Genomic DNA, 15,204 nt, shown 5'->3' with positions numbered 1-15,204 from the left:
GGGGGTGGACACGGGGGTATGGAGGGAGCTGACGAAAATAGGGCGATATATGCGTGTTTTGGCGACGACGGGGGTGTTTTTGATACATATGTATGTATTTTGGAAGCTGGAAGACTACCTGTTGTATCTGCCGGCGGGGATGGCAGAGAGAACAGAGAGGGCTGAGAGGGTGCTGGAGGGTGTGGGTAGAAAGAGCGGAGAAAGGGGAAACGGATACAGCGGATACAATGAATACAATGGATACAGTGGATATATCGGGCGCTGGCTGAAGCATGTGGGATATATTGGGGTCGGGATTATGGGGACGCTATCGGGGGTTGGAGCAGGGAGAGCGGTGCACGAAACGTGGTTTGTACGGCAGAGACGGGGTGGAAGAGGGATGGGGGAGATTATACACAAAAGCTGGCGGATAAAGCGGGATATGGCAGGGAATCGCGAGTTGATCAGGCAGAAGCAGCAGGAAATCGCGGCGGCGCAGCGGCGGGGACTTGGAGGCGTACAGACTGTATACTTTCCGGGGCCCGCTGACAGTGGTAGGGAGGTCACGTGACTCTGAGGGGAGGGATGCAGGGATGGATGGAGTGGATGAGAAGAAAATACAGGAAAAAGGGTGGGTATACAGTGGAACGGGGAGGATAGAATGGGATCTGACGGGGAAGCAGAAGTGGAGCAGCTTTGGGAGGAGCTTGTGGCGCTGGAGCGGCACGAGGAGTATCTGAAAGGAGAATTGGAGACGCAGGAGCGGAAGACGAGGGAGATAGAGGCGGATAAAGGTATAATAGGATGGGCAAGACGTGCAGGAGGGTATATTTTTGGGATTTATTGTGGGTATCGGATTGTGACGAATTTTGTGGCTCTGTGGGTGGGATGGGGAGGACAGAAAGGAAAAATACAAGGAATAGCGGGAATAGCAGGCATGGGGGCCGAAGAAGGAGCAAGAGGAGGTCAGGAGAAAATGAGAGGAGCTGTGGGAGTCGAGGGAGGGTGTAGGATGTCGTCGCTTGACCCGATCCATGGACGATTAGGGGGATATATGACACGGTGGAACCCAAATCTTAACTGCGATGCATGGATACAGCAAATTGCGTTTTTGGGATCGGGAGGGATACTCTTGGCATCTATACATGGCATTTTAGACATTTTTCACAAGGTAGGACAGAGACCTTGAGCAATGTTGGGCATGGCTGGGCAGGATTGAGTGGGATTGACTGGAATTGGGTGGAATTGACTAGAATTGAGTGGAATTGAAGTGTATTGAAGGGGGTTGGGGAGAGTTGAGGGGAATTGGTGGCATGGAGTGTATCGATGCTGGTGGATGGGTATAGAGCAGGACTGGCTGAGGGGGAAGGACATGGGACTAGGGAAAAAACATAGCGAGACATTTGCTCAGAGGGGCTCTGTATAGTTGTGTATTTACGAAGCTAACGCGAGAAGGTGTCGTACTATGCACCAAGGATCCTCCCTGGGGAGCAAACGATTCTATTTTTTGCGTCAATTGCAGGGTTCTATGGCCTGTCGGCGGCAATGCTTCTTCCTCCAATGCTTCCAATCATGTATGGGTATGTATCGAATTCATCAAAACACATGGTAAACCAACATCTCTATAGAGAAGCGCTAGTTGCCTCTCTCGGCCTCTCGTTTGACCCATATCTTCTTCAATACTGGTTTTCCCTTCTTTTTTCCATTGCTGCACTGGTCACTATTCTTGCATCTATTCTTTCCTCTTTATTTTCTTTTGATCTGGACGATTCTTTTTCAGACAAACGTTATGTCTGATCTACAGGGAACACTGGCACTTCCTTTCAATCAAAGGAACCGTTTTCTTCTTCAGTCAATATTACATATAATTACATATAATTACATATAATTACATACAACTACACACAGTCATTGCACTCTCATTAACTATAATTACACACAATCATCAGGGCACAATTGCTACTATTACACATACAAACTACAACTATTACACTAAACCCACTAAATATATAAACCATTAACCCCCATCGATAGCAACTACGAAACTAATAAAAACGCTGACTGACAATAGACAATACTATATAACAGCAACAAAACACCTGTTTTCTATATGTATTTTCTTTTGCTTATCTACTACGTATCAGTTCTGTAGCTTGGTTTGGGGCACACAGTTAGGTTTCTTTTTTTTCGGTCATTTTTTCAGTCGAGAAATTAACGTGGGCTCTGGCGCACGTAGTGCACGCGCTTTAACGGCCATGAAAAAGGCCGTGCTTGCGCACTCAGGACCTCTCAACTATGCCAGAGCAGTGGCTCATACAGAGCCACAGCCGGTGCAGCAAACAGGACAAGCACCAGTGTTGATACAGCCGATCAGGGCTTCAGACCCAGTGGCTAAGACAAAAGCCGAGATAGGACCAGAAACAGAGGCAAGAACAGGTTGTATAGGAGTGGCAGGAGCAGCAGGAGCAGCAATGAGTGCAGCAGGAGCAGGAACAGGCAGTACGGGTGGTTCAGTGGGGAACAATACAAGTGCAGCGCCTATTGGAGCATCTCTCGGGGTTATGAGGGGACGGCGTGCACAGAGGTCATCAAGCAGCCCCAACAGGGCGTACAAGACGAGGTCACATCATTCTGTGCACCGTGTAGGAGCTCCGGGGGCAATACTGGCAGGAGGAGCAGGAGGAATGCCGGGAATCGAGGTGCCGGCGGTATCAGCGGTGCCAGTGGTCCCGGCAGTGCCAACAGGGCCAGCAGTGCAACAGCCGGTGCAGACAGGGGCGTCAGTGCCATTGGCGTGTGCTACGAATGAGGTTAAACAGAGTGGGTGATGGAATGATGGTTAAACAGTGTAGCATGTGGGGACGCCGCCACAGAGTGTGCAGACGGGGCAGGCAGCGGGGAGTGAGTATACGGTGGGCGGGACGGGGATTTCGAGCCATCACCGGCGTAATTCGTCGATTCATTCGAGTCGCTCGTCATTATCTCCGTGTCACCAGAATCAGACGGTTTATCCGCCCTATGCATACCATACATCGCCTTATTTTTTTGGTAATTATTGAGTCTGGCATAGTTATGGCACAGTTGTAGCGCAATTGCAGTAGATCGGAGGTTTGATACATGTCAAGGGGTTAGTTGGCGTTTAGACGGTGTGGCGGGTGTGTATAGTGTTTGATTAGTGTTTTACGGGTCTTGGGATGGTGTTTGAAATGTGTTTTTTTGTCTTTGCGCATCATATTTTCTGTGCAGCCGAGTTTGTTGTATACCAGATGCTGATGGATTGCAGTACCGCAAAATTATTCGGGGAATGCGTATAATACACCGGGAGTAGCAACGGGAGTAGCAGCATATCCTTCTCCACACGCAGGACATTCCGGATACACACAAAGGAGTCTTAGTGGGGTGTCGAATACGGGCGGGCATACGTTTAATACGGTATCTTCACCGCCAGTGGTGCCATCACAGCCTTGGCAATCGATGAACCAGCATTACGTATGTATTCAATGGATAGAAAGGTAATGGAGATGTTAACAGCATTCAGTTTTATCAAAGTGGATACGATCAAGGGGGTTTTTATCAACCTATGTACGGGATTTCGTCTCATTCGTTTATGATGCCGATGGGGTCGTATACTGGTATGCTGTACCCTTATCCGGGACAGCCGTTTCAACAGACAGCATCTTATTCTTCCCAATCAGCACAGATGGCAAAAAGTGTATCTTCAGCGACGGATTATCCAACTGCTTCGGGGTTGGGGACGTCAACGCTTGTAGACACGAATGCATGGTCTTCTCAAGCGCCTACAGATGAAACGCCTGCTTCGAATGTTGTACGACCGCAGAAACGGGTTAACGCGGCTGTTAAAATAGTGAATCCCAAAACGAATATGGAGATTTCGATTTCTCCAACACAATCTGCACTTGATACGAAAGATGTTGTAGCATCTTTGGCATTGGATGAGCCTTCTAAAAATACACATGTTTTATCTGCGTCTCAGGAGCAAAAACAAGATTCGGCAACTTTGATCGTATCTGAAAAAATGATTCAAGAAGATGATAAACAGTCTCAAAATGAAGAGAAATGTGTCAAGGAGAAAAAATATAGCACTGAGAATGCTGAAGGTGCTGAGACTGCTAAGGATGTTAAGGGTACTGAGGGTACTGAGGGTACTGAAAGTGCTAAGAGTACTGAGAATACTAAGAGTTCTGAGAGTATGGAGGATTCTAATAATATTCAAGAAGAGAATCTTTTTGTTTCGGGAGTAGAAGAAACATTACAAGTGGTACAGCCTGATTTTAATTGCGAATCGAACGCAGTAGCTAAGGAAAAAGATAAAAATGTTTTTGAAGAAAAAACGGTTGAACTAGGGAGCAGAGAAAACGATGATATACTTGAAAAAATTGAGAAAGAAGATGGTGCTGTGAATACTGACCAGGAGAAAAGTGATACGATTGAAATAATTGAAAAGAAAGATGAATTTGTTGAAATGCTTGATAAAAATAGTGATAGTATTATAACGACCGAGGGGAAAGAAGAGAGCGTATCTGAATACTGTTCTGTGTATGAAGAAACACAATTACCCGAGGAAAATGATATCTTGGGGAAAGACGTTATGGAAAAAGATATGTCTCAAGAAGATATTTTAGAAAATATTTCGGAAAATATTGGAAAAAATGATACCACAAAAGGTATTGTAGAAAATAATGATATAGAAGATATTACGGAAAAAAGTATTACGAATGATATTTTAGAAGAAAATGTGACACAAAATATTGTAGAAAATATTACGGATGATTTGGAAAAAAATACTACTGAAAATATTACTGAAAAACCTGCTTTTTATGATCTCAAATTAAATTTTGCAAAAGATAAAGAGTTAAAATCTACACATGATAAAGTAGATAATACTTTAAACAGTCAAGATTTCGATCAATCTCATGGCGATAATGCTATTAAATCTCAAAATAAGTCGTCTCAGGATCAAAATTCTATAATGAAGAAATCACCGCTATTACCTACAGAAAAAACAAAACAAAAAACGTTACCCGCGCCTCTTGATCTTTCCAAGACATCTAGAAATGATGCACGTGCGATTTCCGTTTCTACTAATTCTCTTAAGAATGCCGAGTTTATTACAGATCTTACGACTATTGTATATCCTGAAAAATTTAAACCTCCGGATAAATCTTTGAATGTAAATTCATTACCTGGGAAATTTAGATATAATGAGGATTTTTTATTACAGTTTCAAAAAGTTTTTAAAGATAAACCTGATCATAATTGGGACGAGCGTATAAGAGATGCGATTGGTGATGGGACGGATGATAAAAAGGCTTCTAAGAATAGCCTTGGTGGATTAAGTTCAAGATCAATATCTCGAAGCATTGGTGTTTCGATGACATCTATTCCTATAGGTACTTTTGGGTTAAGTAAAGCGTCTTTAAGCAAATCATCATCGAATCAGCATTGTCAGTATGTTAGTTCTCAGATGCAACAGAATCCTGATGCTTTGTTATCGAATATGGATGATTTAACGGGGCCTAATATGAAATCCATGTCTAACAAGTCCATATCATCATCTGGAGTTGCTTTGAGTGATTCCGGGAGTCCTGTTGTTTCTAGGTTTTCTTTTACTGGGTCTAATAATTCGGTTTCGTCTTCATTCCCTATGAGTGGGTCAGGAAGCCCTGTCACGCCCAAGGCGTCATCTAGAAAAGGAGGAAGTCGTCGTGGAACTGGGCTTTCACAATCAGAATCTAAAGGTGATAAATATGATCAAAAGACTGGAGCAAATACATTTACCGATCATGTGGTTCCTTTAACAATGTCTGCGAATCGATGGCAGCCGAAATTGAAATCTCAAACGGTTCAGCCAGGAGAGCATATGGATCCCGAAATGGTTCAACGGAAAGTTAAAGCGGCTCTTAATAAGCTTACTCTTGATAATTTTGATCGAATCACGGATCAGATTTTGGAGATTGCTTCTCAATCAAAAAATGAAACAGACGGACGAACGTTACGACAAATTATTCAACTTACTTTTGAAAAGGCTACTGATGAAGCAAATTTTTCAAGTATGTACGCTAGATTTTGTAGGAAGATGATGGAAACAACGAGTCCGGAGATTCGGGATGAGAAACTGCAATTAGATAAGAATGGTAGACCAATTACCGGAGGTATTCTTTTTAGAAAATATCTTCTCAACAGATGTCAAGAAAATTTTGAACGTGGATGGAAGGCTAATCTTCCTTCTAAGCCAAATGGTGACCCCAGTAATTCCCAGGAAGCTGAAATGCTTTCTGATGAGTATTATGTTCTTGTTGCAGCAAAGCGTAGAGGATTAGGTCTTATTAAATTCATTGGTGAACTTTTTAAATTGAATATGTTAACTGAAAGAATTATGCATGAATGTATAAAAAAACTTCTTGCTAATGTTGTCGATCCTGATGAAGAGGAAATCGAGAGTTTATGTAAACTTTTGGCTACTATTGGTAAAGATTTGGAAAGTACTGAAAAAGGTCATTTGCATATGAATGTATATATTGAACGTATGGATAAGATTGTTAAAACGTCGAATCTTTCTAATCGAATTAAATTTATGGTTATGGTAGGTTTTATGGATTTTTGGGTTATTTTTTTAATATAATTATAGGATATTTTGGACTTAAGAAAAACAGGATGGAAATCTAAAAATGCTGATAAAGGCCCAAAAACGATTGCAGAAATTCATGAAGATGTAAACGTGGTTTTTTCGTATCTGTAGCATTATTAATTAAAATTAGATAGCTAAAGAGAAAGCGGAAGCAGAAGCTACACGACTTGTAAATCAAAATCGTGGGTCAAGGTTAGATTTTGGACGAGCAGATAAAACTGGGCGTTCTAATATATCGTTATTCGGGATCCCTGATTGGCAAAATTCGAAGAATTTTGGTTCTACAGACAGTAAAGCGGGTGATTTATCGCGATTAGGACAGATTAGAACATCCAGTCAAAAACAATATGGACCAGGTGGTCAGCTTTCATCTTTAAGAAGTTTAAGTGAGAGTAAAAAATTTGCATTTGAACCACACGAACTTCAGAAAGAATTAAGTTATTCATCGCAAGCATCTGCAACTTCTAATGCTACAACATCAGAACAAAAATCTCCTCAAAATATGTATGAATCTATTTCGAAATTTCATAATCTAATTGCTTGATTTTAGTGTACTTTTACCGAAAACCGAATATGTTCTGCAAAACAGTCAGTATACCGGTTCCCAAGAAGCTGGTTTTAATGTAAAAAATTCTACACATAACACGTCATTGTCAGATTTATCAAAGCATAACTTTGTCGATTCTAAAGAAGATATTTTAGTTGATTCAAAAGAAAACGTAACAATGCAGACCACGTTTATTACAGATTCAAAAGAAGTGATTCAAAACATTGATTCGGATGAAGAAACTGCCTCTAAAGAGCATTTTGTTGACTCCGAAAAATATGAAACTGCACTAGAGAAATTTGCTGATTCTGAAGAATCACCCGTTGCATGATATTCAAAATAGTATTTATATGTAATCATTGACGTCATTGTACATTGTTAAAATCAATACATCAGTACTTAAGAATTGATATTAAAGAAAAATATTGTCTTATATTTTAAATTAAGATTTTTCATAAATCGCTTTCTTAAAAAAACCTTGTATCTTGTCAAATAGCTTAATATTAAGTTTTGTTTGTTGATGAAAGGTCGTGCAACTTAAAAAGTTCTTTTAAATATCTTATTAAATTTGGTTTTAGATCGTGTACGTGGTGGATCTTTAAGATATGCTGATTCTGAAAAATCAAACCTTCATTACACAAAAAAATCGGGTTTTTCACACAAAAGAAAAGTATAAAATACATTTTATGTATTTATTACGTATTTATCCTCTTCAGCGTTCTTTAGATATTCATAAACAATGGTCTCATGATCTTTTTAATCAAAAAAATGAGTTTACAACATTAAGTGAAGAAAAACAGAAAAAATTGGCTTCAAATCCTTTATTTTGTAGGCTAATGGGTATAAAGAATACACAGCCAGAGAAAGAGCTTTTAAACAATCCATTATACATGCGTATGCAGGGCGTACAACCACAGACAACGATAAAAGGCACTGCACAAGGGAAATCTTCATGGACAATTAAAGGTGCATCAGGTGCAACAACGGTGATTGTAAGCAATCTAGCAGAGGGAACTACTGCTGAAGATGTTAAAGTATTTTTGATCTGTGTTTATACATTTTTTGATACAATAGACTTCTCTTGCGTCATTAGGCCATATACAAAAGTGTTTTATTTACAAAATGAATCATGGAAAGCCACTTCAAGCAGAAGTGACGTTTTCTCTTCGGTCAGAGGCAAATACAGCAGTTGAAAAGCTAAATCATGCAATTGCAGATGGTTTTGTTATATTTTTGTTTTTTTTTTTAAGTTAATTTTGCAAAGGCCATGTTCTTACGGTTTATATTAAGGAGAATTAAGGTAGTAATAATATTGTGCTACTGTAGTCTGTAGTAAATTGTTAAAAAAAATAAATGACATGTTAAATATCCTTTTTGTCTCCGATAATGTGTTTTTATTTGATGTATATTTATTTTGCTGGCTATTTTATAATGAATGATTAACTACTTTTGAAGATTAGTATGTTTGTTGTATTTCTGCACTGAATAGTGTCTTTTTTTAATATACATAATTCTCTAAAGTTATGATGAGTGACAGATGATAAAGTCATACATCATAGTACAATGCATCTGCTAAACCTTTGACTAAGATATCACGAATTGGATTTTCGTTCAAAATACTATATGCAGTTTGGTTGTGATAAGATTGTGTGCAAAGTTTGTTAAAAATTTGTACTAAAACCTAGCAAAATTATTCGTCTAATTATTGAAAAATTTCAAAATACTTTGTTAATGCATTCATTAAATTCCTGAATAATAGAGCTTTGAGTACTTCCAATATAAAATGGTAGCCAATCATCTACTTTAATTATATTGTGATTACATGACAGTTTTCCTCCAAACAACAATGCTGACAAAGGATTTAAAAGAGTAGTATCCTTCAATGTTAAAGTATTCGAAAAATCTGTTTTTGATTTGGAGCTAAAGACATAAAGGGTACCTGGAGGAAAGATATCTTCTGATATAGGAGGCCCATAAAGATTTCTATTGCTACTTCTTGGAAAGTTAATAGTTGTTGGATGCAACATAACTAAACTATCGTTAGAAGTTCTAAGTAATCGCTTATTTGTTATAGCAGCTATATTTGGATAAAACCCTGCACATATTAATGATTTTATAAGAGGAATACAATCTGAATATTTATTTGATTCTTCATCGCCCAGTTCATGAGATAATTTTTCATTTTTGATATTAGGAACAATTTTATAATCAATTAAAATTTGTAAGATTTGTTCAGCTATATTTTCAATAGTTTGAAGAGTATTTCTATGTAAAAAATTCCTTTCAATAAAAATTGATGCTGATGCGTTACCTTCTGTATTACGGATTAAACGCCATTTTCGAAAACAATTAATAATAGTTATATGGTCACTTTTATAATCCATACTTAACCTAATACGAGCCTCACGAGATTCTTTTTGAAGTTCAATAGGTTGCAAGAAAACATTTCTTACAGTTGTACTAGCAGCAAGAATAAGAATAGGATCTAAACATTTAAAAATTGCACTATAATTTGTTATTTTTAGATAATATTCAAAGATTTAAACAAACCCCATTAAGCACATTTTTCCGAGAGATGGCTCGACAGGTCTTAATGTAATTAATTAATATTTTTTTATTTTTAAGGATGACTTACAAAGTAGCCAAAACATTACCTAAGGGTGTTAAATTTTCATTCTCATCCAAAGCATTTAAAGAATGAAGTCTTTTAAGGCCATATTCTACAGCTTCTTTTGAAGGAACTTCAATTGTTTCAGATAAAATTTTCGATATTGAATCTTTCACTCCTATTGCTTTTATTTGCAAACAGATTTCTTGCAAGTCTGATCTAAGAATCTCAGGTAATGATGCGGCTGCTAAAGCAGAGTGCCGATTTTTAGATATTAAAGCATAATAGTACCCATTTCTTACTCTTCCTGCTCTTCCTGCTCTTTGTTTTGAATTGGATTGACTAATCCATGTAGAAAGAAGACTAGTAATACGTTTAGTTTGGTCATATATTTTTTCTCGATGCTTGCATGTATCAACTACGTATACAACGTCGGGAATAGTAATAGATGTTTCTGCAATATTAGTGGCAAGAATTATTTTTCTTATTCCAGGTTCTAATTTTTCAAAAACATCATTTTGCATATATGGAATTGCTGAATGAAGCATGTAAATACGATATTTAGATTTATCTGTAAAATCAACACCTGCTTTTCCTGATATTAAAACTTTGTTTAGAGAGCTTATTTCAGAATATCCTGGAAGAAATACTAGAATAGATCCATCATTAGATGTTTTTATAATATAAGAAATTGTAGTAGCAATAAGACCATCTGAAATATTAATTTCTTTTTCGTTTATAGATAATAATCCATGATTCTGACTTGAATAATTCTTTGAAGACCAATCTATAGAAGAATTATAATCACTATTATGTTCATCTTTTATAGTCTTCTCTTTTTCTTTATAAGAATCAGAAGAAAATGCTTTTTCATTTTCAATATATAAATTCGTGTCTTTATCAAAAAGTATTGGTGCCTCTTTTCTTGAAAATGTATTTTTTAAATTCTCATATATTTCTTCTAAAAAATATGAAGATACTGGAAAGCTGCGACCAGGTATAGTTATCGAAGGTGCTTGACCATTTGGGAATTCGTCTCCAAAATATTTACAAAATAGTGTTGGATTTATTGTTGCGCTCATTAAAACAATTTTGATTGGTGGAAGTCCAAGAGATTTTCTTTCTTTGATAATTCGTTTTAAAATAACAAGTAAAAAATCTATTTGAATATTTCTTTCATGGACTTCATCTACAATAATATGACTTATTCCTTCAAGTATTGAAGATGATGAATCCTGAAGTTGTTTTAAAAGGATACCTGTGGTACAATAATTTATACTACCAATAGGTTTTGCAGGTTTGCTGTCAAATCTTACTTGGTATCCAACAGATTCTCGTAATTTTTCATTTCTTTCAAAACATACACGTTGGGCAACAGAAATTGCAGCTATTCTGCGGGGCTGAGTACATAATATATTGCATCTGGCGCCACTATTATTGAGAATTGCGTCTTCGAAAATAAATTGAGGAAGCTATTTTTATGTTAAAAGGTATAGTATGAATAATTATTTAATACTTGAGTAGTTTTGCCACTTCCTGTAGCACCTATTACTATACAAACAGGATTTTCTTTTATAAGTGTTAACAACTCATCTTTATACTGATAGATAGGAAGTTCTTGTCTTTTTTTAAATAAATCTTTTAATGATTCATTTTTTTTAAAATTTTCTAAATTTTTCAATAAAATTTCAGAACGTTGACTTAGAAATTCTGGAGATGGTTTGAAAGGTAAATAATTAAAGTTATCTTTTTTTTGAAAATATATGTCTTTCGAGACTTCGGATTTTTGAATTTTTTTTATCTGGCTAATAGTTTCATCCATAATTCTTAAGGATTTTTCAGATATATTAGCAGAAATAGGCGCTAATGGTCGTAAAAATTCTCCATTTCCCTTTTTAAGTTCTTCAATAAATTCTGTAAACAAATAAGGCATTTTTTTACAAATATCAAGTGCGTAAACAAGAAAGCATGCGTTTTCTGCATCTTTTTTACTACATTTTTTTATAAAATGCTTTATATAAAAAAAAAAAACTTACTTATACATTTGTGGAGATATCGCTATAATTTTTTCACCTGATTTCATTGAAGCAATCCAAAATGAATTTTTTATTTTGAAAACACATTCAATTTTTCCTGTTTTTTTCTTAAATCCAAAAAAATCGATAAATTGTTTAGCATTAGATGTATTTAAATTTCTCCAGTCTTTAACTAAAAGAAGGCCTTTGCTATTTTTTGAATGATGTTCTTCTGCCATTTTTTTGAAGTTAATACATGCAAGAATTTCTGCAACTTTATATTCATATGACTTTCCTATACCAATTAAGTTAGGTTCATCTGTATATATTTTCACTGTATAAAGTTTTTTTTTTTTAATTTTTGTGTATGAAGTAGATGTATCAAACTTTGGCAAAGCTAACCAACGACATGCATAATTTAAAACATCCAACTTAGAGCTAGATTCTTGACTAATTAGATGACTGTCATAATTTCCAATTTGATATTCTTCAATTATATCAAATAATAAATCCTTCTTATAAATTTCTGAAATAAGATAAAGATACGCATTTTGACATGCTTCTGTATTAGTCTCACCATGCCCTTTACCTACATAAATTTTTTCACCTATTCTTGCTTTACAAAGTGCGAAGTAAAAATAATTAGAATTTGCTTGTAAATTACTTGGTGTAATCACTAACTTTGCTTTAACATTCATAACTTTATTCAAAAACATTTCTGGATCACTAAAAATGTCACAAGATATTCCAAATTTATTTAATTCTTCTTTAGATGGGAAAGACATACTCTTCCGAATATATTCATTATTATAAAGTACAAAATTTGACTCTAGGTGGTTTTTTTTTCGATAATCTGTTTTTTTTAATAATTTATGATCAAAATCATGTTCTTTAGCTGATCTTTTTTCTTTTTTTAACGATACATTAATATCTTTAGGACTACTATATGACTTTATTACTTTCCTTCCAACAGCTGTTTGAGAAGTATTTCTAATATGTGCCCATTTTGTAGAATGATTCAAACAATTAAGACCATTTTTTGCTGCTACAAAGATACGGCTCATTGAACCTTCTTTGTCTTCTTCTTCAACTAATGGTTTTTTCCTTCTAGATCTTCTTCTTTTAGTTGCACGACTAGTTCTTCGTTTTTTTAAATTTTTTTTTAATTCTTCTTCTGCACTTCGTTTATTTGTTTTTTCTTGATAGTCTTTTGGTTCTTTTTCAGTTTTTATACTCTCTTGCATATGAAAAGACAAAATATATACTTTCAATTTTCCTTCTCTTTCCTTTATATCATTTGATATACCAAAAATTTACTTGCACTAAACATATAAAATAATAGTACTATTGATCACTGATTTATAAAAATTAGATAATTCTTTTTTGCTATTTAGTTATAAATTATAATCCATATCAAAAATAATAGGTTTTTGATATAAAATAATCTGATTTATGTTATTCTTTGTTATTTTTGTTTAAATGTAGATTTCATTCTTAGAGTGTCCCGAGTTAACTGTATTACGGTCCGTATCTTGTTTTTAAAAGATCTTAGATGAAAATACTATAAAAGTATTATTAATTTTGTACATGAAATAGATTGTTTATAGTTTCCATGATTTAATTTCTTATAAATATTTAAAATACGATTTTTATAGATGAATTATTGTTTTAATTTGTTAAGTAGTTTAAATTGATTTGCAACTCTGTTAAAACAAACTATTTAAAACAAATTTTGTATGTTTGGTTTTCATGCAATAAAATGTATATTTTTCAGTCTATATATTACCTACAAATATTGATTTTTAAAAAATTGATTGCTTTTTTGTTAATTTTATTTTTATTTTAAAAAAATGTATTTTTAATTGTTTGAACCAAATGTATATGAACAAAAATATTGTTTATTTTTGTCTTATTTTGTATAGAAAAGATGACTTAAATGTTTTGGAAGTATAATATTTTACGTTTTTTATATTCATTATCTAAAAAAACAGAAATTGTATAATTATAAAAATATTAAACTATATAAAAGCCAAACACATTAAAATCTTCTATATATGTGTTTTTTGTACTATTTTTCCTTAAGTAATTAAATAATTTGAATATCTATGTGATCGAATAAGATCGTCAACGACGCTGATCTAAAGGAAAATAGATACACACCAATTGATAAAGGATGGGGTTTTTCTGGGCAGAAAATCAACAAAATACACAGAATTCGAATGATTTAATCAATAATTCGTTTCCTAGTAAAGAATATGATGAAAAATGTCCTGTTATTAGCTCTGAAAATAGAAGTACATGTCCCTATGAACCAGAAAAAGATAAGATCAATATGTTGAACAGAATGCCGAAAAATTTGCCTCAAACAATTGCACATGGTCAGAAAATAGCTCTTCCTACAAAACGTACAATTTCTTCGATTCCTAGACACAATACCAATGAAAACTGGGAATATCCTTCTCCACAACAAATGTATCATGCAATGGTTCAAAAAGGTCATCAAGATGTACCAGAGGATGCAGTTGAGTCAATGGTAGAAATACACAACTTTTTGGTAACTTTATCTCAGTATTACAAGTGTTTTTATAGTAGATAGAATGAAAGTGCTTGGAATGAGATAAAAAAATGGGAAGAACGGCGTGGATGTTCTAATCCCAAGCTCTCTCACTTTAAAGGAAGAGCATCGAATCCTACACTTAAATCACGTATGCTATATTACATTGGGAAAATTTATCCTTCAAAATTTGGGTAGTTTTATATTGAAAAAAACGCAAAGTTATATTTAACCAAAATAGATGTGATTTACCTTTTGATACACACGATTGGTACATTTCTCGGGACGGGAAGATTGTTCGATACGTTATTGATTATTATGATGCTCCTCCCGAGCCATCAGGCGAACCTGTATTTTATTTAGATATACGGCCGGCAATTGATACGCCGACTGCAGCGTACGACAGAATCAGTGTATGGATGGTCAAAAAATGGACACAGTTGTCCAAAAAATTAAAGGAATTTTATTCTTGAATACAGAAATACAGACCCATATATTGTGCATACATTGTTTTTAGCGTCGATATTACCATTTTATGATATTTGGATATTATATATATAAACCGGTTATTTAATATAAAATTTAAATCTAGCTTTTTTCATATCGTCGATCAGGTTATTAATAGATATATTAATAAATAAAAATAGTCCATTATTTTACTTTGAATTCAATATCCATCGGTGATGGATACGCCCCTGAAAACCATATAAAACCATATAAAGACGCTCTAATACTTGAATCGACTATTTATGGGCTTATAAAACTGTTCAACTATATTTCTGGACTCGTTAATATCGATGTCGGAAAAACCAAATATATCTGTAATAATCATGCTGTCTCAAACTAATAATA

General features: G+C 35.0%; 7 protein-coding genes across 7 annotated transcripts; 6 read left to right on the top strand and 1 right to left on the bottom strand.

The window, feature by feature from the left end:
* Nucleotides 1-88: 88 nt before the first annotated feature.
* Nucleotides 89-1,776, top strand: T551_02472 (uncharacterized protein; the record flags this gene model as incomplete). The annotated part of the gene is made up of 7 exons (XM_018374735.1): nucleotides 89-352; nucleotides 403-496; nucleotides 538-621; nucleotides 663-1,150; nucleotides 1,251-1,319; nucleotides 1,362-1,399; nucleotides 1,455-1,776. The coding sequence occupies 7 exons, from the start codon at nucleotides 89-91 to the stop codon at nucleotides 1,774-1,776; spliced, it is 1,359 nt and encodes a 452-aa protein (XP_018228957.1).
* Nucleotides 1,777-2,179: 403 nt separating this feature from the next.
* Nucleotides 2,180-3,057, top strand: T551_02471 (uncharacterized protein). Its single transcript, XM_018374734.1, has 2 exons — nucleotides 2,180-2,789; nucleotides 2,832-3,057. Exons 1-2 carry the CDS (start codon nucleotides 2,235-2,237, stop codon nucleotides 3,036-3,038), a joined length of 762 nt encoding a protein of 253 aa, XP_018228956.1. The 5' UTR covers nucleotides 2,180-2,234; the 3' UTR covers nucleotides 3,039-3,057.
* Nucleotides 3,058-3,155: 98 nt separating this feature from the next.
* Nucleotides 3,156-7,555, top strand: T551_02470 (uncharacterized protein). Its single transcript, XM_018374733.1, has 6 exons — nucleotides 3,156-3,219; nucleotides 3,263-3,468; nucleotides 3,518-6,583; nucleotides 6,629-6,712; nucleotides 6,759-7,132; nucleotides 7,179-7,555. Exons 1-6 carry the CDS (start codon nucleotides 3,174-3,176, stop codon nucleotides 7,504-7,506), a joined length of 4,104 nt encoding a protein of 1,367 aa, XP_018228955.1. The 5' UTR covers nucleotides 3,156-3,173; the 3' UTR covers nucleotides 7,507-7,555.
* Nucleotides 7,556-7,695: 140 nt separating this feature from the next.
* On the top strand, nucleotides 7,696-8,474 carry T551_02469 (uncharacterized protein; the record flags this gene model as incomplete). The annotated part of the gene is made up of 5 exons (XM_018374732.1): nucleotides 7,696-7,705; nucleotides 7,754-7,845; nucleotides 7,892-8,209; nucleotides 8,250-8,394; nucleotides 8,440-8,474. The coding sequence occupies 5 exons, from the start codon at nucleotides 7,696-7,698 to the stop codon at nucleotides 8,472-8,474; spliced, it is 600 nt and encodes a 199-aa protein (XP_018228954.1).
* A 247-nt stretch (nucleotides 8,475-8,721) lies between these two features.
* On the bottom strand, nucleotides 8,722-13,042 carry T551_02468 (uncharacterized protein; the record flags this gene model as incomplete). Its single annotated transcript, XM_018374731.1, has 6 exons — nucleotides 8,722-8,856; nucleotides 8,900-9,680; nucleotides 9,726-9,764; nucleotides 9,811-11,255; nucleotides 11,300-11,774; nucleotides 11,820-13,042. 6 exons carry the CDS (start codon nucleotides 13,040-13,042, stop codon nucleotides 8,722-8,724), a joined length of 4,098 nt encoding a protein of 1,365 aa, XP_018228953.1.
* A 929-nt stretch (nucleotides 13,043-13,971) lies between these two features.
* Nucleotides 13,972-14,825, top strand: T551_02467 (uncharacterized protein; the record flags this gene model as incomplete). Its single annotated transcript, XM_018374730.1, has 3 exons — nucleotides 13,972-14,352; nucleotides 14,395-14,546; nucleotides 14,594-14,825. The coding sequence occupies 3 exons, from the start codon at nucleotides 13,972-13,974 to the stop codon at nucleotides 14,823-14,825; spliced, it is 765 nt and encodes a 254-aa protein (XP_018228952.1).
* A 62-nt stretch (nucleotides 14,826-14,887) lies between these two features.
* On the top strand, nucleotides 14,888-15,199 carry T551_02466 (uncharacterized protein; the record flags this gene model as incomplete). Its single annotated transcript, XM_018374729.1, has 3 exons — nucleotides 14,888-14,917; nucleotides 14,945-14,966; nucleotides 15,000-15,199. The coding sequence occupies 3 exons, from the start codon at nucleotides 14,888-14,890 to the stop codon at nucleotides 15,197-15,199; spliced, it is 252 nt and encodes an 83-aa protein (XP_018228951.1).
* Between the last annotated feature and the right edge of the window lie 5 nt (nucleotides 15,200-15,204).

Source organism: Pneumocystis jirovecii (assembly GCF_001477535.1).
Source record: "Pneumocystis jirovecii RU7 chromosome Unknown supercont1.11, whole genome shotgun sequence".
In the NCBI taxonomy this organism is placed as follows: Eukaryota; Fungi; Ascomycota; class Pneumocystomycetes; order Pneumocystales; family Pneumocystaceae; genus Pneumocystis; species Pneumocystis jirovecii.
This window is presented reverse-complemented; position numbering and strand designations above follow the sequence as displayed.

Excerpts from the sequence above, each read along its gene's own strand:
- T551_02471 (XM_018374734.1), top strand. The coding sequence starts at position 2,235 with ATGAAAAAGGCCGTGCTTGCGCACTCAGGACCTCTCAACTATGCCAGA. Across the intron at positions 2,790-2,831 it reads TGGCGTGTGCTACGAATGAG|CATGTGGGGACGCCGCCACA; the intron begins GTTAAACAGAGT and ends TAAACAGTGTAG.
- T551_02470 (XM_018374733.1), top strand. The coding sequence starts at position 3,174 with ATGGTGTTTGAAATGTGTTTTTTTGTCTTTGCGCATCATATTTTCT. Across the intron at positions 3,220-3,262 it reads CTTTGCGCATCATATTTTCT|TACCGCAAAATTATTCGGGG; the intron begins GTGCAGCCGAGT and ends GATGGATTGCAG. Across the intron at positions 6,584-6,628 it reads GAATTAAATTTATGGTTATG|GATATTTTGGACTTAAGAAA; the intron begins GTAGGTTTTATG and ends ATATAATTATAG.